The sequence below is a fragment of the Rhinopithecus bieti genome, unplaced genomic scaffold (assembly GCF_001698545.2).
Source record: "Rhinopithecus bieti isolate Rb0 unplaced genomic scaffold, ASM169854v2 scaffold_33474, whole genome shotgun sequence".
NCBI lineage: Eukaryota > Metazoa > Chordata > Mammalia > Primates > Cercopithecidae > Rhinopithecus > Rhinopithecus bieti.
Window position 1 is genome coordinate 167,621 of NW_016814460.1, and position 22,815 is coordinate 190,435.

At 44.4% G+C, this 22,815-nt stretch overlaps 2 protein-coding genes across 3 annotated transcripts in view; both read left to right on the forward strand.

The window, feature by feature from the left end:
* Positions 1-220, forward strand: part of DCD (dermcidin) — a 4,588-nt gene extending 4,368 nt beyond the window's left edge. The window contains exon 5 of the mRNA XM_017850927.1: positions 60-220. Coding sequence (XP_017706416.1) covers positions 60-103 — 44 coding nt within the window. The 3' untranslated portion in view covers positions 104-220. The remainder of the gene's footprint in view (positions 1-59) is intronic.
* Positions 221-10,228: 10,008 nt separating this feature from the next.
* Positions 10,229-14,352, forward strand: LACRT (lacritin). Of its 2 annotated transcripts, none has more exons than XM_017850924.1 (5): positions 10,229-10,334; positions 11,924-11,977; positions 12,774-12,911; positions 13,319-13,420; positions 14,210-14,352. In XM_017850924.1, the coding sequence occupies exons 1-5, from the start codon at positions 10,277-10,279 to the stop codon at positions 14,269-14,271; spliced, it is 414 nt and encodes a 137-aa protein (XP_017706413.1). In that variant the 5' UTR covers positions 10,229-10,276; the 3' UTR covers positions 14,272-14,352. The 2 variants fall into 2 exon arrangements, with proteins under 2 accessions (XP_017706413.1, XP_017706414.1); XM_017850925.1 differs by having other exon boundaries at positions 10,246-10,334; positions 13,352-13,420.
* The last annotated feature ends 8,463 nt before the right edge of the window (positions 14,353-22,815 follow it).

Here is a 22,815-nt window from a genome sequence, read left to right on the forward strand (position 1 = left end):
TCTTTCCCTTCCTTTTTTCTTCCTACCCCTTTACCCCATTTTTTCTATGGCTGTCCTAGGAGCCGTCCATGACGTTAAAGACGTCCTTGACTCAGTACTATAGCTGTAAGGAGAGGCTGAGAAATGATGCCCAGGAGCAGCAGGCTTTAAGTCTTCAGCCCAAAACCTAAAAAAAAAAAAAAAAAAATTAAAACAGCTATTAAACTGAAAGCATCTGTAATACTTGGAGTATGTGCATGTTTTCCTTAAGAAGGGATGGGGTAAGAAACCTGGCCAGGAGCCCAAGAGGTTGGAGGAGCACCCTATGAGGCTTCATTTGGCACCCTAGACCTTCCTCCCGAAACACAGCTTCCAGACCCAGCCTTCCCAGAAAGCATAGTTCCAGCAAGTTCTTTGATTCATGCCCAGCTCCTCACCCATAAGGTCTAAGCCTCAAGTCCCAAACTGGTTGCCTCCTTATCCCTCACTCTGCCTGCCCAATGCCGTTTTACTATGCATCAGTGTTGAGTGGGACTTTTCCCATTGCCTTGAATTTGACTCTAGGACCCACAGCTAGAATCATAGACCCCAAATACCCCGCATTTCATGGAGAACTTCTGATATCTGGAGCCTGCCCACCACACCCTGGGACTTCCTTAGAGCTAGAAAAGCCAGCCCAATCCCAATCAACCACAGGACTATCATTCTCTGCCCTGTGGAGAAGGAGAAAAGTGGAATCATCAAGATCACTGGCTCTGTGAGGAATGCAGTGCTCATGGCAAAGAGATTTTTCTTGAACATCTCCATGGAAGAAGGGAGGGAGATGCTTCTTCTATCCTTCAAGTCAAGTGAAGGGCTGTGGAAATCACTCCTAGATTGAAGGTTCCAGTCCAGGAGGAGACAGGCATCTCCCCCACCAACCACTCACCCCCAGCTGAATGCACCCTCTAGACTGACCTGAAGCTGCCCAGACTGGAGCATGGTAGGACAGCTCTTGAGAAAGCCATGTCACCAGGTATCAAGATTATATTAATTAGGGAAGGCTAATCTACTATAAACAATAATCCAAGATATAATTGCACAAACATACACAAGTCAAGGTGGTTTGCTCCAGATTTGGGGGCAAGAAGCAATGGTCTGTCTTCTCCACAGAGTCATTTAAGGATTCCAGGATGTCAGCAACCCTGCCATCTTCAATATCTAGCTTCAAGATCATTCTGTCATCTTTATCACTATTCCAACTACAGAAAGGGGGAAGGAGCATGGAACAGATGGCTTGGAGGTTTGTATGAGCTATACTAGCAAGTAATACAAGAACCCACTCCCAGTGGCCACACCTAACTGCAAGGACTGGAAATCCCTAGCAGTAAGATGATCAGAATGAATGTTTGCATCCCTGTAGCAACTTCTGCCACAGGGAAAAGTGAACAAAAAGGCAGGTACCTGTTTATCATCTGACATTTCTAGAAGCAAGAAGTTTTTCATGGTAGCTCATGGAAGAGATGCAAGAAGACACTCTCATCCCAGGCTCCTGAGGCCACTGAAGAGCAAGGAAGAGAACTTAGGATTCCCATTGCTCTCATGAGTACATTTAGAAGAAGGACTGAAAGCCAATAAGCTGTACAGGGGGCTTCCAGGCTGAATGGGAGGAGGCAGCACCTGGTGAGAGGGTTGAGAGTGTGGGCCACTGGCCTAAGGGAACTGTCACTCTTTGAGGGGTTCCACAGCAATGGCAGGCCTGGGGTGAAGCTAACCACCATCTATCTGGTGACCACCACACCCTGTATCAGTGGAGGCTCCAGAGAAGAATGGAGACCAAGCCAGGAGATCAGGATTTCTCCCTCATTGACTGTGATCAGTGACCTTCGAAGATCTCTGTCTGCCCCGTCCCACCTCCCCTGAGATCCAGAACCAGACCCCACCCCTTTTCATGTCTCTCCAGTGAAGCATATGCTGGGGAGAGGAAAGGGAGGTAAGATTTTAAACTGGATGGACTCTCAACAACCACAAGCAACTAGAACACATGGAATCGTCTAAATCTGTCATGAATAAATGGGAAAGGGAGATTTAACAACACATATAAGATGCCCCTCAATTTAGGATGGGGTTACAGCCTGATAAATCCATCATAAGTTGAAAATATAAGTTAAAAGTACATTTAATATACCTAATCTACTGAACATCATAGCTTAGTCTTGCCTACCTTACACGTGCTCAGAACACTTACATTCACCTAAAACTGGGCAAAATCATGTAACACAAAGCCTATTTTCTAATAGTGTTGAATAGCTCATGTAATTTATTGAAAACTGTAATGACAGTGGAAAACAGAATGCTTTTATGGGTACTAGAAGTATGTCTACTGAATGTGTATCGTTTTCTCACTGACGTAAAGTCAAAACGTTGTTAAGTCGGGGACTATCCGTATTTGGGAGCACTGTCTGAAGAAAAACAAACTCCACCAAGTCCTGCCTATTCAAGAAAATATTGTTGCTAAAAATAAACCCACAAGCATCAGGATTTGTCATCATAACGATGATCAAGGAGCCATGCACAGTGGCTCATGCCTGTAATCCCAGCACTCTAGGAGGCCGAGGTGGGTAGATTGCCTGAGCTCAGGAGTTCGATATCAGCCTAGCCAACATGGTGAAACCCCATCTCTACTAAAAATACAAAAAGAATCAGCCAGGCATGGTGGCGTGTGCCTGTAGTTCCAGCTACTCAGGAGGCCAAGGCAGGAGAATCGCTTGAACCTGGGAGGCGGAGGTTGTAGTGAGCTGAGATCTCTCCATTGCACTCTAGCCTGGGTGAGAGAGCAAGACTCCATCTCAAAAAAAAAAAAAAAAAAAAAAAAGATCAAGGACAGCCATTTCTAAAGGGGTCTTCTGTTATATATATTAAAAATTCAAATCTAGTTCTCAAAATGTTAAGGAAAAAGCAGAGACAGAAACAAAGGTAGAGCCTGATAAAACAAGCACAATTAAATGTTGACATTTGGGAGCTCAAGTCCCCAGTGGATCTAGAAAGATGATGTGAAAATTCTTTGTACTATTTTTACAAATCCTCTGTAAGTCTGAAGTTATTTCAAAACAAAAAGTAAGTAATGCATATGTTAATTAGCTTGATTTAGCTGTTCCACAATGCACGCATATTTCAAAACATCACATTATATATGATAAATATATACAATTTTCATTTGTCAATTTTTAAATTAATTAATTTTAAAATACTACAAAGTAAAACTATTAAATGAAATGTTCAGAAATAATAAGAAAATCAGGAGTTTTACAAGAGAATCCAGATTTCCAATTTTCCTTGAAGAACTGAATGTCTGGCAGCCATCAGCTCAAGGCAGAGGGAGCTGACCACTTGACGAAGGGCAGGCACACTCCAGTTTGCTCCAACTCAACCACTTCCTCCTGATTTCCAACACCTGAAAGGGAAGGACAATTACTATTTATCATCACACATATGCTGCTGTTTGCCTTGTACCTGGACTGCCTGGCTCATTAATGGTACCTGCTTGATTCCTGTAGGCATTGAAATTTGCAACCCTTAGCCCTGGCCTTTGACCCCAAGTCCTTTTCTGGACATTGCCAGATGAGGTAGCTAGACCCCATGGGAGCCATGAGAATCCTTTTTGCTTAGACCACAGGCAGAAAGAGGGCCCACTTATTGGTCTTTGTGGACTGTTCCACAGCTTCCTGGAGCTTACCCCTTACTCCTGTGAAACTAGAGATTAAAAAAAAATCCTTCCCCTTAAGATCTGGAAAAAGCTTTCCGAAGATGCACACAACATGTCTTTTTTTTTCTCTGGGCCCAGTTGGTGTGCACTAAATCTTCCAAGATCAAAATGCTGAAGGGTATTGTCCTAGTTAATTTTATATGTCAACTTTGCTGGGCCACAATGCCCAGATATGTGGTCAAATATTATTCTGATGTTTTTGTGAGGGTGTTCTTGGATGAGATTAACATTTAAATTGGTAGACCTTGAGTAAGGCAGATTGCCCTTCATAATGGAAGGTGGGCCTCATCCAGTCAGTTGAGGCCTGAATAGAACAAAAGATGGACCTCCCCTGAGCAAGAAAAACTTCTACCAGAAGGTGGCCTTCAGACTTGAACCACAACATCAGCTATTTCCTGGGTCTTCAGCCTGGCACCCTTCAGACCTGAACTACAGCTTTTGGACTTGCCAGCCTCCATAATCACATGAACCAATTTTTTAACATAAATCAACCTCTCTCTCTTTCTCTCTCTCTGTCTCTCTCTGTCTGCCTCAATCTCTCTATATTTATGTGTGTGTCTGTGTGTCTATATTCATACTATATATAAATACATATATATACACAAATACACACATATCCAATTAGCACTATTTCACTGGAGAACCCTAACGAATACAGGTACCAGTTGGTTAAAACTAGAGAAACTTAACATTACAGAGGCCTCATATTTATTTTAAAATGGAATTTAGTATTCCAGCAAGGAGTTGTGGTTGACAGCACAGACTTTGAAGCTAGGAAGCCCACGTTGAAATCCAGCTCTGCCACTCACTAGCTGTGCCATCATAGGCCAGCATCTTAAACTGCCTTAGACTTAGTCTGCTTATCTAGAAAGTAAGAGTATTAATAGTACTTTATCTCATTGGATTGTTAGGAGGATTAAATGAGATTAAAATGGATAAAGCTCTGAGAATAGTGCTTGGCATGTACTACACGCTGTATGTATGTTAAAGAAACAGAATTCACATTTTTTAAAATTTCACTCTATTGCTTTGTCTGTACACCTCCCCGATGGCCAAAGTGGAAGATCAGAGGCATCAGAGGAGTGTGGCAGAGCTTGTGCAGGCCACAGGGCTTCGCAGAGAAGACGAGCCATGTCGAGCACAGCAGCCAGGATAGCATGACCCTTGGAGATCAACGTATGCCTGTGTCCTCAATGCAGGAGCAGGTCTACCCTAAATAGTCCATGTCACTTCTTCCCTTTGGAGTCTCTGCTTCCCCACCAGCCCCCAGAACACGGCCTAACACACAGGGAGGGGAATGAGGAAAAGGTATTCATCACAGTTCATATAGGAAGTGGTGTATCAGTGGAGAGGTCCAGGCAGAAAACAGATGGCACACTCAGGAGGGCATATATATATATATATATATATATATTACTGTAAGTTCTAGGGTACCATCTGCACAATGTGCAGCTTGTTACATATGTATACATGTGCCATGATTGTTTGCTACACCCCATTAACTCCATCATTTAGCATTAGGTAATTTTCTAATGCTATCCCCTCCCCATCCCCAGCCCACACAGGCCCTGGTGTGTAATGTTCCCCACCATGTTGCGCAAGTGTTCCTCATTGCCAATCCCACCTATGAGTGAGAACATTGTGGTGGTTAGGTTTTCTGCTCCTTGTGATAGTTTGCTCAGAATGATGGTTTTCAGCTTCATTCCATGGTGGCTACAAAGGTCATAAACTCATCCTTTTTAAGGCTGACATATATTCCATGGTGTATATGTGCCACCATTTTCTTAACCCAGTCCTATCATTATGGACATTTGTGTTGGTTCCAAGTCTTTGCTATTGTGAATAGTGCCACAATAAACATAGTGTGCATGTGTCTTTTTAGTCAGCAATGATTTATAATCCTTTGGGTATATAGCCAGTAAATGGGATCATTTGGGTCAAATGGTATTTCTAGTTCTAGATTCCTTGAGGAATCAACCACACTGTCTTCCAAATGGTCGTAACTAGTTTACACCCCACCAACAGTGTAAAAAAATTTCTATTTCTCCACATCCTCCTCCAGCACGCTGTTGTTTCCCTGACTTTTTAATGATCGCCATTCTAGCTTGTGGAGGATGGTATCTCATTGTGGTTTGATTTGGCATTTCTCTGATGGCCAGTGATGATGAGCCATTTTTCATGTGCTGTTGCCATGCATAATATCTTCTTTTGAAAGAGTGTCCTGTTCATATCCTTTGCCCACTTTTTTGATGGCCGTCGTTTGATTTTTTTCTTGTAAATTTGTTTAAGTTTTTGTAGATTCTCGATATTAACCCTTGTCCAGATGGGTAGGTACAAAAATGTCTCCGGCATTCTGTAGGTTGCGCTGTTCACTCCCTGATTGGAGTTTCTTTTGCTGTGCAGAAGTCTCTTTAGTTTAATTAGATGCACCATTTTGGCTATTTTTGGGTTTTTGTTGGCATTAGCTTTTGTGTTTTAGTCATCGTGAAGTCTTGCCCATGCCTATGCCCTGAATGGTATTAGCCTAGGATTTTCTTCTAGGGTTTTTATGGGTTTCTAGTCTAAGCATGTTAAGTCTGTTAACCATCTTGAATTAATTTTGTATAGAGGTGTAAGGAGGGATCCAGTTCAGTCTCAGAATTTTACATATGGCTAGCCCAGTTTTCCCAGGCACCATTTATGAATAGGGAATCCTTTCCCATTTCTTGTTTTGTCCCAGGTTGTCAAAGATCAGATGGTTGTAGATGTGTGGTGTTATTCTGAGGGCCTGCTGTTCGTTCCATTGGTCTATATCTGTGTTTTGGGCCACCAGTAACTATATCATGTTTTGGTTACTGTAACCTTGTAGTATTAGCGTGAAGTCCAGATAATGTGTGCCTCCAGCTTGCTTTTTTGCTTAAGATTATCTGGGCAATGCAGGCCTTTTTATGTCCATATAAGACTTTATAAGTAGTTTTTTCCATTCTGTGAAGAAAGTCATTGGTAGCTTGATGGGGATGCATTGAATCTATAAATTAGCCTGTGGGGGCAGAGTGGCTCACCCTATAATGCCCAGGCAGCTTTTGGGAGGCCTCAAGGCAGGTTGGATCACAAGGTCGGGAGATTGAGACCACAGTGAAACCCCGTCTCTGCTAAAAATACGAAAAAGTAGCTGGGTGTGGTGGTGGGTGCTTATAGTGCCAGCTACTCAGGAGGTTGAGGCAAAATGGCGTGAACCCTGGAGGTGGGGCTTGCAGTGAGCTGAGATTGTGCCACTGCACTCCAGCCTGGGCGACAGAGCAAGACTCCGTCTCAAAAAAAAAAAAAAATTACCTTGGGCAGTATGGCCATTTTCACGATATAGATTATTCCTATCCATGAGCATGGAATGTTCTTCCATTTGTTTGTGTCCTCTTTTATTTCATTGAGCAGTGGTTTATGGTTCTCAGGACTCTTTTTTTTTTTTTTTTTTAAAGACTCTTTAAGGAAAAATGTATCTATTATTTACAGAGATTCGAGTAAGGACTAGCAACAGCAGGAAGTCTGAAGCAGCGTGGTTGGGGGGTGAATAATGTCACCTGACACCAAGAGATGGTGCTCTGGAACAGGGACAGACAGAAGCTGCAGTCAGAGAGAAACAGCCATTGCCACACCATGCTGCATTAAGTATCTGTGTCTGTAAAAATTATTCAAACATTTGGTGACTTCACACATCATTTCTTATCCACAGGTGCTATGGGTCAGCAGTTCAGGTACAGACACACCCTCAGACTCAAAGTCTCTAATGAGGCTGCAGTCAAGGTATCGTCAAGGCTGCAGTCACCTCAAAACTCAGCCAAGGAAAGACCCACTTCCAAGCTCAATCACGTGGTAGCTGGCAGAGTTGAGTTCCTCACAGATAGCTGGACTGAGGGCCTCAGTTCCTTACTGGTTATAGGCTGGAGGCTGCCCTCAGTTTCTTGCCACTTTGGCCTCTCCACAGGACAGCCTCACACATGGCCATTCACTTCATCAGAGGAAGCTGAGAAGATCCAGAGACAGAGTGTGTGTAAACAAGACTAAAGGCATAGTCTCAGAAGTGACTACCTCATCACTTTGCCATCTTCTATTTGTTAGGAGTGAATCTTGAGACCCCCCCTCAGTTAAGCAGAGGAAATTACAGCAGGGCACCAATGCCAAGACATGGGCCTCACCAGGAGCTATCTCTGAAGTCATCCTACCACACATGCCAAAGCAAGGGAGGGAGCAGGAGGAACAAATGCCTTGACCTGTCCCTCTTCCCATCCTCCCATCTCCCATGTGTCTTCCATTGGCCAAACTCAACTCGAAACTAGAGGGCATGGGAGCCCAGGTGATACAGCCCATAGAGGCATCCTTCTAGACCAGTGCAGACATGAGGCAGAGGGGAGAGAGGTACAACGAGCAGCCCGTGAGACAACACACAGATCAGCGAACCGACAGTCATCAAGGAGGTCAGATAACCTAGAAGACAAGACATCACACAGAGCAGCACCTCACCCATATCCATGAGGTCTGTCAAGACGTCACCCAGAGCAGCACCTCATCCATACCCATGAGGTCCGCCTCTTTCCTCTAATCTATGCACCCAATTCTTTCCCAGGCTCTATAATTTGGGGTAACATTTCTCCTGGGCCCTGTTATAGAGTAACAAAAATTTTCTATAAAACAAATGTCCCTACCTTTCACCTCATCCTTATTTATGTAAATGCTTGCCTCTTTAATTACTGAGGCCAGGAGGAAGAGTTGGAAGAGGAAAGGACTACACAGTGACATTTGGAAAGACCCTGATCTGTGACAGTTCTAGTGTTGACACCAAAGTTCTCATTTCCTCTTTAAAAAGTCTTGTGCAAATAGCATAATTTGCTTCTGTTGACTTTTTTAATGTGCTCATGGAGATTGCTCAGGATCTAGATCTATTTGGGATCTGCAGGACTTCTTCTTCAGTGTACACACACATGCACACACGTATGTGCACATACCCAGGGCACTGGTGCCATCAAAACTTTCTCTTATTCCTCAGCCTTCGCCATTCCAGGTAAGACCACTACCACCTTCAAGGCTCCCAGGCCCAGACCCTCAGCCAGGTAGTAATTGCCAAGGCTTTAATGTCCCACCCCATTTATTTTATCTTCCTTTATCTCCCGAAAAGATTAATGCTCTAAACTCTGGCACCCAAAACACCCTTATGTCAAAAACTCTTCAACACGTGCTTCTCATACTCATCTTCAGAGCTACCATGAAGCAGAGAAGCCTCCAGAGTCAGCCCACGTGGGGCCTCCAGAGTCAGCCCATGTGGGGCTGGGTGAGTGCTGACACCAAGCAAGGGGAAAGTCACAAATTGACATCCAGCGCCTTATTCTCCACCCTTCAGCCCCTCCGCTGCCTCCTGCTCCATGGCCCATTCTATTAATATCTAGCATTTAGCACCAGTCTGGACAAAAACCTACCTGGAAAGATGGTACAAGAACCCCACACAACTCCGTAGAACTTTGCTGTCTAAAAAAATGCTTTGCCGTATATTATCTCACTTAATCTCCACCACTATGCTGTACATAGAAGCCACAACTGCTAGACAACAAATAAAAATCCTATAAGTTTTCAAATCCTAATGTTTTCATATGACAAAGCCAGAACTCAAAATCCAGACCTCTAGAGTCCCAGATCAGGAGACGAAGAAACCCCGAGTCAAAGAGAAGCTTCTCTAGAATAATCTGCTTTTCTGGATTATTCACACCATGGGTCAGCTCCCCACTTGAAGTGAGAACCAAGCTCCAATTTCAGTGAACCACCATCATGCTTTGACCAGGAGAGTCTCTCAGAAATGCGGGGTCCCATTGATTAGGCCTGAAGGCAGAGATTGACAGGCCTATGTGAGCCTGGAGGAGTTCTTTTTAGGGGCTGGATAATGTCAAGAACAGAGAACAACTCCAGAGAAGGCACACGTGCCTTCAAACCCATCCCCTCACAGGGAGAAAGTAGCCAGGAACTCAGGCCTCAAGTGTTCTGGGTGTGGCCTCCCAGGGAAAGGGGCTCACTTTGTTTGGGGAAACCTTCAAACCCTGCACTGAGTCCTATGTAGACTGGGACAGAAGGTGAACAACATAATCTCCTGAACCCTCAACCTCCTCCTGGAGAGATAACAAGATTAAGATTTCTCTACTAGAACCCTCAACAGACATATCCCAGAAACTCCCCAAGTGAAATGTGCTCTGCCTACTGTCCCTGAAAGCCCTGGGGTGTGAACCCAGAGGGCAGGTATGGTGGGGAAGGGAGGAGGGAGAAAGAAAAGGGATGGCTGGGAGTTAATAGAGAAAGGCTCCCATCCAGGACCTGCCTGCAAGGCTCCCAGGTATCAACCAGCCCAAGCTAGCCTTTGTTGACTTAGCAGGTGACAGTCTGGGGAAGAAGGGGAGGAGGATGTGGAAGTCACACCTCTCCAAGTTTGGTTCCCATTGGCCCTTGATATCCTTAAAAGGGCCCAGCAGTTTCAGCATCCTTATTCCCCGGACTCTCTACAGATTCTGTGGTTATACTCACTCCTCATCCCAAAGAATGAAATTCACCACTCTCTTCTTCTTGGCAGCTGTGGCTGGGGCCCTGGTCTATGCTGGTGAGTATGGCCTTTCCTCTGCACCCCACAAGAATCCCTCAGGCCAAGGAGGTCCTCACTCCTGCCTTCACCTCCCTCCTCCTCTCTCAGTGCTATTCTGGCTTCCCTGCCTCGGCAAGTGACTCCTCTCCCAGTTCTCCACACGTGGCCTCTGCACCCCACTGGCCAGGGAAACCCAGAACTCTCTGGCCTCTGCCTGCCCTCCTAGCTCATCTCCTCACACACCATTGTTTACCCACTAGGCTCAGCTACACTGGCTTCTTGCGGTTCCTCTGGGCCACTGCATGTAGTTGAGCAGGGTGTCCCCTACACGAGGGTGCCCAGGCAAGGAGTGGTAGAAGCTTAAAATCTGGCCCACACTCTACTTGCCAAGCAGTGAGCCTGGCCCCTGACTGTGTCTCTTAGGAGGAAGGGATGCTGTTTTCTTGTTGTTGTTGTTGTTGTTGTTGTTGTTGTTGTTGTTGTTGTTGAGACCGAGTCTCCCTCTGTTGCCCAGGCTGGAGTGCAGTGGTGCAATCTTGGCTCACGGCAACCTCCACCTCCTGGGTTCCAGTGATTCTCTCGCCTCAGCCTCCCGGGTAGGTGGGACTACAGGCACGCACCACCATGCCCGGCTAATTTTGTGTTTTTATTAGAGATGGGGTTTCACCATGTTGGCCAGGTTGGTCTTGAACTCCTGACCTCAGGTGATCTGCCTGCCTCAGCCTCCCAAAGTGTTGGGATTACAGGCGTGAGCCACCGCACCTGGCTGGGATGCCTTTTTTAATCCACAGAAGCACCACTTGGGCCATGATGATCCTGCTGTTCCTTGAACATCAGGATCTTTCTTCTTATTCTTTCCTCATCTGGAATGCCTTCCCTCTCCCTGGCCCCTTTGCCCAACCAACTCTAATGCCACCTGGCCAATGATTTTTCATCTAGGAAATCTCAGTTTAGATACAATTCCCCCAAAAACGGCTTCCATGCACATGTGGAACAAATCAGATCCCATATGCTCTTCTCGCACCAAGCTGCACGTTCCCTTCCAGCACTGTCACACCAGTCATTAAATAATTCCGTAAAAGGACAGATGTAAGCTCTGTCAGGGCAGGGGACTTGTCTGCCCTCTTCAGCACTGCCCCTCCGTCTCTTGGCACAGAGTTTTGCACAAATGTTGTGTTGAAAGAATAAAGGGAATCAGGGCTGGGGTCTCAATCCTGGAAATCACTCAAACATGGCCCCATGACCCCCACATACTGTCCTCCTCCACCACAGAGGAGGTTGAGCCCCTCTGACCATGGCCAGCTCCCTGACAGACACCTCAGGGAAGCCTCCCAAGCCAGGGGCCAGTCAGGAGGAAGGCACTGTTCCAAGAGATATTGCACTTCTCAGAGGGGAACCTGTTTCAAAAGCCACAGGAGTTAAACATCAGAGAGTGCCCCACTAGACCTACTGATACGGTAGAAGCGCACGTCCAACCAAAAGGGAAATTCATCCCCTTCTATCCATGAGCATTCCTAGGAGATAAGCTTTGGGAATGGGAGGGGAGGGTGGTTCGGGTGGGTCCGGTTCGGTCCTTGCTCTCATCTGGTGTGTTTCCTGCATTGCAGAAGATGCCTCCTCTGACTCGACGGATGCTGATCCTGCCCAGGAAGCTGGGACCTGTGAGTCCTCCCCTCCCACCTGTCCTAGCCCTCGTTGGGAAGCTTTAACAGTTAGGGATGTGAGTGGTGGCTGGGAGAAGAAGCCAGTGGGAGGAGATCTGGAGTCTGTGCTTGGTGGTAATGGGGAGGGGCAGGTAATATAGTAAAGAAGGTAGCATGGGTTGAAATGGCACAAAGCTAAGGACAAAAGAGGATGACCCAGAGAGGCAAGGCCAATAGGGAGCATGGGGAAAAGGTTATTGTGAATAAAAGGGAGAGAAACATGAGGTTAAGTGGTAAGGGCAACGTCTCACATGGCATTAATACCTTCACCTGCAAACACCTCCCATTACTCCCGATTCCTTAGCAAGGTAACCGTTATGAGGCCTCCAACCTCATTTTCCAACCCCATTTTCCATGACTCTCTTTTATGTCATACCCACATCAGCTAAACTGAACTTGTTTCCATTCCCCACACCTATCCCACACATGCCTTCGCCTGACCTCTTACTCGCTGCCTGCCCCCAGCGAAGCCCCTTTGGAACATCCTTTCCTGCTAACATCCTGCCTTCAAGATCCAGCTTCTCTATGAAGTGCTCCCTGATTCTCACCATCCCCTAGCCCAAATCCTTCCCCAACCTTGTCCACTGCATTCCAAGAGACACACAGCATGCAGAAATGCTATCTCCCTTAAGGGGGCAGGGTTTAAGCCATATCACTTCTGTATCCTGGCACCCAGCACACATTAGGTATCCTGGATTCCAAAAGAACCAAACATTTTGGCTTTGCTAAAATCAATCAATTTGTGCATTCATAGCTAAGCCTAACGAAGAGATCTCAGATCCAGCAGCATCTGCTTCACCCCCAGAGACAACCACAACAGCCCAGGAGACTTCGGCAGCAGTTCAGGGGACAGCCAAGGTTACCTCAAGCAGGCAGGAACTAAACCCCCTGAGTAAGTCTCTGTCTCTATGTCAGATCAACAACCTAGAAAAATCTCTGGCTGCAGGCCCACATCACACTTGCATGCCCAGAGATAAGCCTGGTGAGAAGCAGGTAGACTCAAACACCTGAACACAAAGGCACAAATGGGATTGTGCACTGCACCCACACACAACATTTCCACAATAGTAGATGCTGCAGCCTGCACTATACATGGTTTCTGTCCTGGCTCACACAACTTCCTATGAAAGAAGTGCTGGAGCCCTCAGCAAAGCTTCTGCACTTTAGGACTTTGTGTAGGGATGATGTCCTGGGTGGAGTGGGGGACGGGTGGGGGGCGGGGTGCAGGCGGGGCAGTGCAGAGTTCTCTTTAAAAGAGATGAATTTTCTGCTGATGTGATTGTTCTGCTCCAAAATCAGAATCCATAGTGGAGAAAAGTATCTTACTAAAAGAACAAGCCTTTGCAAGAGCAGGAAAAGGAATACCTGGAGGCGTGGCAGGTGGAAAACAATTCATTGAAAGTGAGTGCATCCCAAGGCAAGGCTTTGTGGGAATGAGAATACTCACCACCCACCATCCAGGGATGGGAGATGGGAGAGAACTTGCCCCCATTTCCACTCTCACATATGAGACTTGGAATTGCCACAGCCCCTGCTGTTGAAGACCCCTCACTTTGTGCTTTCACATGTTTCCAATTTCTCATCCAGATTCAAATTGCTGGCTGGGCACGGTGGTTCACGCCTGTGATCCCAGCATTTTGGGAGGCCCAGGCAGGTGGATTGCTTGAGCCCAGGAGTTCAAGACCAGCCTGGGCAACACGGCAATATGCCATCTCTACAAAAAAAAATACAAAACTTAGCCAGGCGTGGTGGCGTGTGCCTGTAGTCCCAGCTACTTGGGAGGCTAAGGTGGGAGGATCACCTGAGCCCAGGAGGCAGAGGTTGCAGTGAGCCGAGATCGTGCCACTACACTCCATCCTGGGTGACAGAGAAAGACCCTGTCTCAAAAGAAAGAACAGATTCAATGTGCCATGTTGTCTGATATTGATTCCCCTGGGGTCTAACCCCCAACCTTCCCACAGTGGAGCTGCTTGCTTCTATTCTTCTTGCCCCCTGCCCCTGCCAAGGTGGGGAAGAGGGTAGGTCCTTCAGGCTCTGGTGAATCTAATCTCAATCCCTCCAACTTCTGTGTAAGCCTCTCCAGAGTCTCAGTAAGTCTGGAAAGCAGAAGATGGAGTTGAGAAGAAATGGAAGGAGTGGAGCTGGCACCTGGGGTCCTAAAAGCCTCATTTGTCTCATCTTTCCTTCTAGATGGAAATGAATTTGCACAAAAATTACTGAAGAAATTCGGTCTGTCAAAACCATGGGCATGAGAAGCTGAAAAGAATGGGATCACTGGACTTAAAGCCTTAAATACCCTTGTAGCCCAGAGTTATTAAAACAAAAGCATCCAACTTGCTGTGTGCCTGTGCTCTATGGGATGGGTCCTGGAGGAAGGGCAGGGAGAAGAGCCCTCCCTGGACCAACACAAGGCATAGGATGTCCTGACCTAGGCCCTTGGCCAGTCACAGCCTGCCTAGAAGGCAGAGCCTCTAACAAGGCCTTTTATTCACTTTGAGCCACATCCACATGTGCTGAGCCTCCTTTGAGTCCAAATGCCACTCCAGTTGTCATCCACCTCTAATTCTTCACACATTACTCCTAGTGACATTTGAACATTTCCAAAAATTAAATCAACTTCCAAAGGACCAGGATTTATCATCCTGAAAATAATCAAAGCCTAGGCCATTGATACTAAAGCCACTTTCTGGTACCTTTATCAGAAATTCATCTCTCCTGCCTTCTACTCGTACATTCTACACTGGGCCAAATTGGCTGCAATGGCTAATTAGGTCAGACAGTAAAGTAATGAGCCACTACAGTGACTACTGGCACTTGACTGAAAAGACCAGTCGAATCCATTAAAGTTATTCTTGTGATGCGGTGCAGAGAAGCCACTTTTGACTGTGTTTTAGATGTGTGAATTATCTTCCCCAAAGGACTAAAGTCTTTCAAAGGGGTCTCGGTCACCTCTTCCTCCTCCTGAAACTTTGTTTTCCTCCCCCACAGTTCAGGGCTGTGTCTTGCACAAAGATGAATCAGGGAAGATCACTCATGACTTCAGGGGTCAAAGAAAGCAGTCAGATCTCCTTGCCAGACCCCTCCCCAGGCTGGGCACATGGTCTTCTGCTCTTTAACATGCCCGGAGTCATTGATTCTAGACTGTTGTTCTCACCCCATCTTAGTTTATTTTCTGTTGCTTATAACAGAATATCTAAAACTGGATAATTTACAAGAAGCAAAACGTACCTCTTACAGTTCTAGAACTGGGAAGTCCAAGGTCAAGGAGGCACATCTGGCAAGAGCTTTCTTGCTGGCAGGGAATCTCTGCAGGATCCCAAGCTGGAACAGAGAATCACATAGTGAGGTGGCTGTCCATGCTAGCTCAGATCTCTCTTCCTCTTCTTAGAAAGCCTCCGGTCTCACTCCTGTGGCAAACCATTAATCCATTAACACATTGATTCACTAATCCATAGATGATTAATCTATTCATAAGGGCAAAGACCTCATGACCCAATCATTTATTTTCTTTTCTTTTTTTTTTTTTTTAAGACAGAGTCTTGTTCTGTCGCCCACACTGGAGTGCAGTGGCTCAATCTCGGCTCACTGCAACCTCTGCCTCCCAGGTTCAAGTAATTCTCCAGCCTCAGCCTCCCAAGTAGCTGGGATTACAGACGCCCACCAGCACACTTGGCTAATTTTTTGTATTTTTAGTAGAGACGGAGTTTCACCATGTTGGCCAGGATGGTCTCAAACTCCTGACCTCATGTGATCCACCCACCTTGGCCTCCCAAAGTGCTGAGATTACAGGCGTGAGCCACTGCGCCCAGCATGACCCAATCATTTCTTAATAGCCCTGCCTTTCAATATCGTTACTTCAGGGGTTAAGTTTCAATGTAAGTTTTGGAGGGGACGAACACTCAAACTATACCATTCTACTCCCAGCCCTCTGAAACTCATGTCCTTCTCAAATATAAATACATTCACTCCAACTCCATAGCCCCAAAATCTTAGCTCATTCCAGCACCAACTCAAAAGTCCAAAGTCCACAGTATCATCTGTGAGCCTGTGAAATACAAACAAGTTATTTACTTCTAAGATACAATTGTGGTAGAAGCATAAAGCAGACATTCCCATTCCAAAATGGAGAAATAGACAAAAAGAAAGGAGTAACAGGTCTCAAGCAAATCTGAAACCCAGCAGGGCAGACATTAAATCTTAAAGCTGAAGAATAAATCTCTTTTGACTCTGTGTGTGGCCTCCCATCCACACTGGAGTGTGGGTTAGGCCCCCAAGGCTTCATGCAGACTCACGCTTATGGCTTTGCTGGGTGCAGCCCATGTGACTGCTCCTAGGTATTGCAGTCTGGTGCCTGAAGCTTTCCCAGGTGGGTGTTGCATGCTGCTGGTGACTGCACACTTCTGGGGTCCCAGTAGTTGTCCCACTCCCACAGCTCCACTAGGCATTACCCTAATGGAGACTCTCTATTGTGGCATCACTTCCATGGCTCCACTAGATGAAGACTCTTTGCAGTGGCTCTGCCCCTGTGACAAATCTTTGCCTGGGCTCCTAGGCTTTTGATGACATCCTTTGAAATCTTGGTGGAGGCTGCCAAGCTGCCACAGCTTTTGCTGTCTGCAAGCCTGCAGAGTCAGCACCACCTGGACACTGTCAAGGTTTATGGCTTGTACCTTCCAAAACTGCAGCACAAGCTACAACTGAGGTCACTTGAGCCTTGGCTAGGGCAGCCATGAAGCTCTGCACTGTGGTTCCAGGGGCAGAGTCCCAAGGCACCATTCTGCCCTCCTAGACTTCTGGGCCTATAACAGGAGGGGTACCCTCAAAGATCTCTGAAATGCATTTCTGGTCTTTCTTCATTGTCTTGAGAAATAGCATCTGGCTCCATTCTACCTGTGCTAATCTTTTTAGCTGCATCCTTGGTTTCCTCTTCTGAATGCACTTTTTCACTCTTCATGTGGCCAGGTTGACAGTTTTCCGACTCTTTCCACTTTACTTCCCTTTTAATGTAAATTTTCTTTATCTTTATAATTGTCTTGGAATTATTCCTTTGCTCCCAAATCTCAGCACAAGTGGCCAAAAGTAACCATGCACCTCCTTCTATATTTTGCTTAGAAATTTCTTCTGCAGATACTCTAGTATGTCACTCTCAAGTTTGGCCTTCCACAAAGCCCTGAAATGTAGACACAGTTCAGTCAAGTTCTTTGTAAATTTATAACAAGATGGTCTTTACTCCAGTTTCCAATACGTTATTCCTCAGTTCCATCTGAAATATCATCAGAATGGCCTTACTCTTCATATTTCAACTAGCATTCTGGTCACAATCGCTTAACTAATCTCTAAGGAGTTCCAAACTTTCCACAGAACTGAGGTTCTCCATGAGTTCTCCACCCCTACAGCAAACTTCTGCCTGGACATCCAGGTGTTTTCATATATCCTCTGAAATCTAGGTGGAGGTTCCCAAACCCCAATTCTTGACTTCTGTGCACTCACAGGCTCAACACCACATGGAAGTTGCCAAGGTTTGGGGCTTGCATCCTCTGGAGCCACAGCCCAAGCTCTATGTTGGTCCCTTTCAGCCATGGCTAGAGCGGCTGGAACACAGAACACCAAGTCTCTAGACCGCACAGAGCACAGGTACCCTGGGCCTTGCCCATGAAACCACTTTTTCCTCCTAGGCCTCCAGGCCTGTGATGGGAGGGGCTGCTGTGGAAATCTCTGACATGTCCTGGAGACATTTTCCCCATCATCTTGTGGATTAACATTCAGCTCCTCGTTACTTATACAAATTTCTGCAGCTGGCTTGAATTTCTCCTCAGAAAATGGGATTTTATTTTCTATTGCATTGTCAGGCTGCAAATTTTCTGAACATTTATGCTCTGCTTCCCTTATAAAATGGAATGCCTTTAACAGCACCCAAGTCACATCTTGAATGCTTTGCTGCCTAGAAACCTCTTCCACCAAAAACCCTAAATCATCCCTCTCAAGTTCAAAGTTCCACAAATCTCTAGGGTAGGGGCAAAATGCTGCCAGTCTCTTCGCTAACACATAACAAGAGTCACCTTTGCTCCAGTTCCCAAAACAAGTTACTCATTTCCATCAGAGACCACCTCAGCCTGGACTTTATTGTCCATGTTGCTATCAGCATTTTGGACAAAACTATTCAACAAGTCTCTAGGAAGCCCCAGAATTTCCCACATTTCCCTATCTTCTTCTGAAACCTCCAAACTGTTCCAGCCTCTGCCTGCTACCCAGTTCCAAAGTCGCTTTCATATTTTCAGATATCTTTTCAGTAACACCCCACTCTACTGTATTAATCAGTACTAATACAGTACCAGTTTACTGTATTAGTCCATTTTCATGCTGCTAATAAAGACATAGCTGAGACTGGGCAATTTATGAAAGAAAGAGGTTTATTGGACTTACAGTTCCACGTGGCTGGGGAGGCCTCACAATTATGGTGGAAGGTGAAAGGCACATCTCACATGGCAGCAGACAAGAGAAGAGAGCTTGTGCAGGGAAACTCCTCTTTATAAAACCATCAGATCTCATGAGATGTATTCACTATCACCAGAACAGCATGAGAAAGGCCTGCTCCCATGATTCAATTACCTCCCACCAGGTCCCTCCCACAACACATGGGAATTCAAGATGAAATTTAGGTGGGGACACAGCCAAGCCATATCAGCAGGGATTTCTGTCTGTTCTTTTACTTCTATATCCCCAGTGCTTAGAATACTGCCTGAAACACAAAAGGCACCCAAGAAACATTGGCTCAATGTTGAATGAGTTCACCCACTTCCACCCACCTCCTAATTTATAACCTGTGAGATGAATGTCTCCATCATCTATGTTCTTAGAATATGCATTTGCATGTCTGCTATAATACGTCTTTGCCAGAGAGGCAACACTTCAGAAGTGGGTCCAGGTGGAATTCGTCTCACAACGCCTAACACTCGGCAGGTAACAGGTGGTTAACAAGTTGTCTGTGTAGTGAATGAAGGAGAAGCAGGCTCTAGGATTACCTGCCTACAGCACCCCCAAAATTCCCCAGGTTCATCCTCCTCAAAGGAGAGAAAACTTCAACCATTTCACATTCACAAATTGGTGACTTTGGACACACAGTGATTATGACAAAGACTGATGAAGGGGCAAGAGCTAACCCCAGATGCTGTTTCAGAGAAAACCCCAGTCCTGATGAAATCCCTTCCAACCCCAGAGACAATGGCAGCAATCCAAAGGGCCTATGAGGTACAAGGAGCAGATAATTTCCCCTTGTGGCACAGGCCTGTGGACTATGTGACTTTATTGTGAGGAGAAGGTGGACCCTGGAATGTTCGAACTACTCAAGGCATACACAAACACATCTGTACCAGATGAAAGGCTGAGCATAGCCTTCTACCTCCCCTTCCACTCAATATTTCATGAAATGACTGAAAATGCTAATTTAATGAAAAACAGGCTACTTCTGGGTTCACAGTCATTTTCCTGCTTTCTGAGGTTATAGAAGTTTTAACATTCAGATGTGGATGATATGCTAAATAAATTATATACAAATTAATGGGAGGAAACATTCAATAACACAATTCTAAATGTAAGGAAAATAAATAAAGATATATCTACTAATTTCTTATCTTGGAAACCAACGGAATTTTACAACAAGGAAAATAAATGCAGATATGTAAATTCCATCTTAGATGAAAATAGAAAGCCCTTACAACCCCAAATAACACTTTCTTTGAAGAAATTCTGCCAATTCCAGTGCAACTGGAACCAAATGGAGGTAGGATGCTGACACAGTGTCCCATAATAACAGATCATGGGCAGAGCTGGCAATATGCAGACTTCTCTAAAGTACATGACATACCCAGAAGAGCAAAAGCAAGGTCACCTTGTTTGTAACCAGAGCAACCATATGTATAATGACTGCTCCTGAAAAAGAGAACTGAACACGCAGAATAGGAAACATAAGTGAAAAAAGACTTCTTTAAAATAAAACTTTAGCCAGAAGCAGTGGTGCACACCTGTAATCCCAGTGACTCTGAAGGCTGAGGCAGGAGGATTGCTTCAGCCCAGGAGTTCGATACCAGCCTGCACATAGTGTGACTCTCTCTCAATAGACAGAAAGAAAAAGAGAGGAAGGAAGAAAGGAAAGAAGAAAGGGAGGGAGGGAGGAAGGAAGGTAGGGAGAGAGGGAGGGAGGGAGGGAGAAAGGAAGGAAGGAAGGAAGGAAGGAAGGAAGGAAGGAAGGAAGGAAGGAAGGAGGGGAAGAGAAAAGGAAGGAGGGAAGGGAGGGAAAAAAACTTGAATCTAGCAGAGGGCTGGGGGAAATAAGGAGTTGTTTAATAAATATAGTTTGAGTTTTTCAAGATGCAGAAGCTCTGGAGATTGCTTATACAACAACGTGTATATACTTAACACCATTGAACTGTACATTAATGGCTAAGCTGGTAGATTTTATGTTATGTGTATTTTACCACAATTAAAATTTTTAATTTAAAAAAAGTTTGAATCTACAGATTGAAAGAAAAAACTGATTCAAAAAGACCAATTTTAAGAACTGGCCTAATAAAGTTTCTTATCTTCAAATATAAAGAAGGAATCATGTGGGCATCCAGCCAAAACTATAGACACACGGACTGAAGGGAAAAAAATTAGATCAAGCTAGCTCCTGACTTGAACATCAAAAGACCATGGAGAAATTCCTACACAGTCCTCTGGGAGAAGAAAGGTGATATCCAAGCATTTTGTCTTTAGTCAAGCTATTTTACCAGGCTAAGGCAATAGACAAATACTTTCAAGCATGCAACAATTGAAGGAATTCCATTCTATGAACTCTTCTAAAAAAAACCATTAGAAGATAAACTTCAGCCAGTCAAGAGATAAATGGAGAAAATGAGGTAAAATGAGTAGCTGTGAGTGCTAAATCCATTTTAATGCAGGACAAAGCTAAAACTGCTGTGAAAATTATGGTTACAGAGTAGGGGGTAAATGTTATAAACTATGAGAACGTAACAAAAAATCAGAATACAGATGGAAGAGAAAGAGGGAATTCATATAAGTAGGTGGACTTTACAACTTTTATAGTTGAAGGATTAAAAAATATTTTTAACATGCTAAATCAAATAATCAAGGTTTAAAGTAAATCACTAGAAGAATTCATAATAATATAATGCATGAAAACCAGATGATGAAAAGGAAGGGGAAAGGAGAAAGTAGAAGTATACTATTTTAATAGTTGATAGTAGAGGGAGTCAACTCTGAAGAAATGAAGATTTGAGTGCATCATTTGAAGTTGATTATAAAGATAAACAATAGGACTATAAATTATAAATCTTTTATATTAGCAGAACTATACATAAAAGGAAAAAAACACAGATCATATAGCAAAATATATATTTTAAATTGTTAAAATAAAAGGATGGCATTAAGAAGGTATAACTAGTACAAACATGTCTTTTATGTGAACAAACAAAAATAGAACAAATTCATGTCATAAAAAGCAAGAGTCTCAGATCAGGACACAAAGCAAAACCAAACTATAAACAATGGATTCAAAAATATTATACATGAAGAACAATGGAACTGCTTTACTTTGCCTCCCTTCCTGCCTGCCTATATTCCTACCTTACTTTCTGAGTTTCAGTACAAAAGCCAGTGGCTAGAGCTGAGCAAGGCAGGCATCTGCATGAACAGGGAGTGAGGGATTACAAGAAAGCCAGAGCAGGGTGTTGGAAGAGGAAATGAGGAGGGCATCTACCAGGAGCACAGGGGGTGAAGGGGAGCAGTGACCTGGCATGGGACATCAGGACCCGAGCAGGATGAGAAGGGCACCCATCCAGCCTGATGGGGGGGGGTTGCAGCTCAAACAGGGTGAGGGGGTCTAGGTGGTGCAGAGTGACTGAGCCTGAACAATGTGGTGTTAGATTGGAATTGGAGGTAATGGTGAGAATTTATGGTCTTTGATATATAATTCGATGTAGAAATACATACACATACAAATATGCATATATAATTCATTCATAGGAATGCACATACATATATAAATACATAGATACATTTCCTAGCTTGACCACTGGGAGACCTAGAAGCAGTAACATCTTAAGAACAATGAGTATTATGTAGAGCCTATATCTTCTTTTCCAAATACCATTAAGAGAACAGGGATCCTTGGAGGAATGGCTAATACCAGGGGTAGGACAGAGAAAGTATATAAGGCTGGAATGACTTGTTGTACCAGAAAGTAAGAAAATGCTAACAAAAAAAAAGATGGAGATATATCAAAAGAATACAAAATCTAACGAGAAGGTTAGCTTAATCCCAATAGTATTGAATTATCACAGACTAACAAAATTCAGCGGAAAGGAAAACTATTATAAAAGATTATAATGGAAAGAAAAAAGAAAAGGAAGGAAGGAAGGAAAAGAGAAAGAGAAAGATAGAAAGGAAGAAAAGAAGGAAAAAGTAAGAAAGAAAGAAAGAAAGAAAGAAAGAGAGAGAGAGAGAGAGAGAGAGAGAGAGAAAGAAAGAAAGAAAGAAAGAAAGAAAGAAAGAAAGAGAAAGAAAGAAAGAAAGAAAGAAAGAAAGAAAGAAAGAAAGAAAGAAAGAAAGAAGAAAGAAAAAATGAAAGAAAGAAGAAGAAGAGGAGGAAGAAAGAAAGGAAGGAAGGAACAAGAAGAAGAAGGAAGGAGAGAAAAAAGGAAGGAAGGAAAAGAAAGGAAGACTATAAATCATTGAATAATAGAAAGGAAAGGAAAAGAAGAGAAAAAAGGAAGAAAGTAAAAGAAAAGAAGATTATA

Bases quoted from the DNA above. Each gene is read 5' to 3' on its own strand.
- LACRT (XM_017850924.1), top strand. From the start codon at position 10,277: ATGAAATTCACCACTCTCTTCTTCTTGGCAGCTGTGGCTGGGGCCCTG. The intron at 11,978-12,773 runs GTGAGTCCTCCC...GTGCATTCATAG, and splicing joins TGCCCAGGAAGCTGGGACCT to CTAAGCCTAACGAAGAGATC. The intron at 12,912-13,318 runs GTAAGTCTCTGT...CTCCAAAATCAG, and splicing joins GCAGGAACTAAACCCCCTGA to AATCCATAGTGGAGAAAAGT.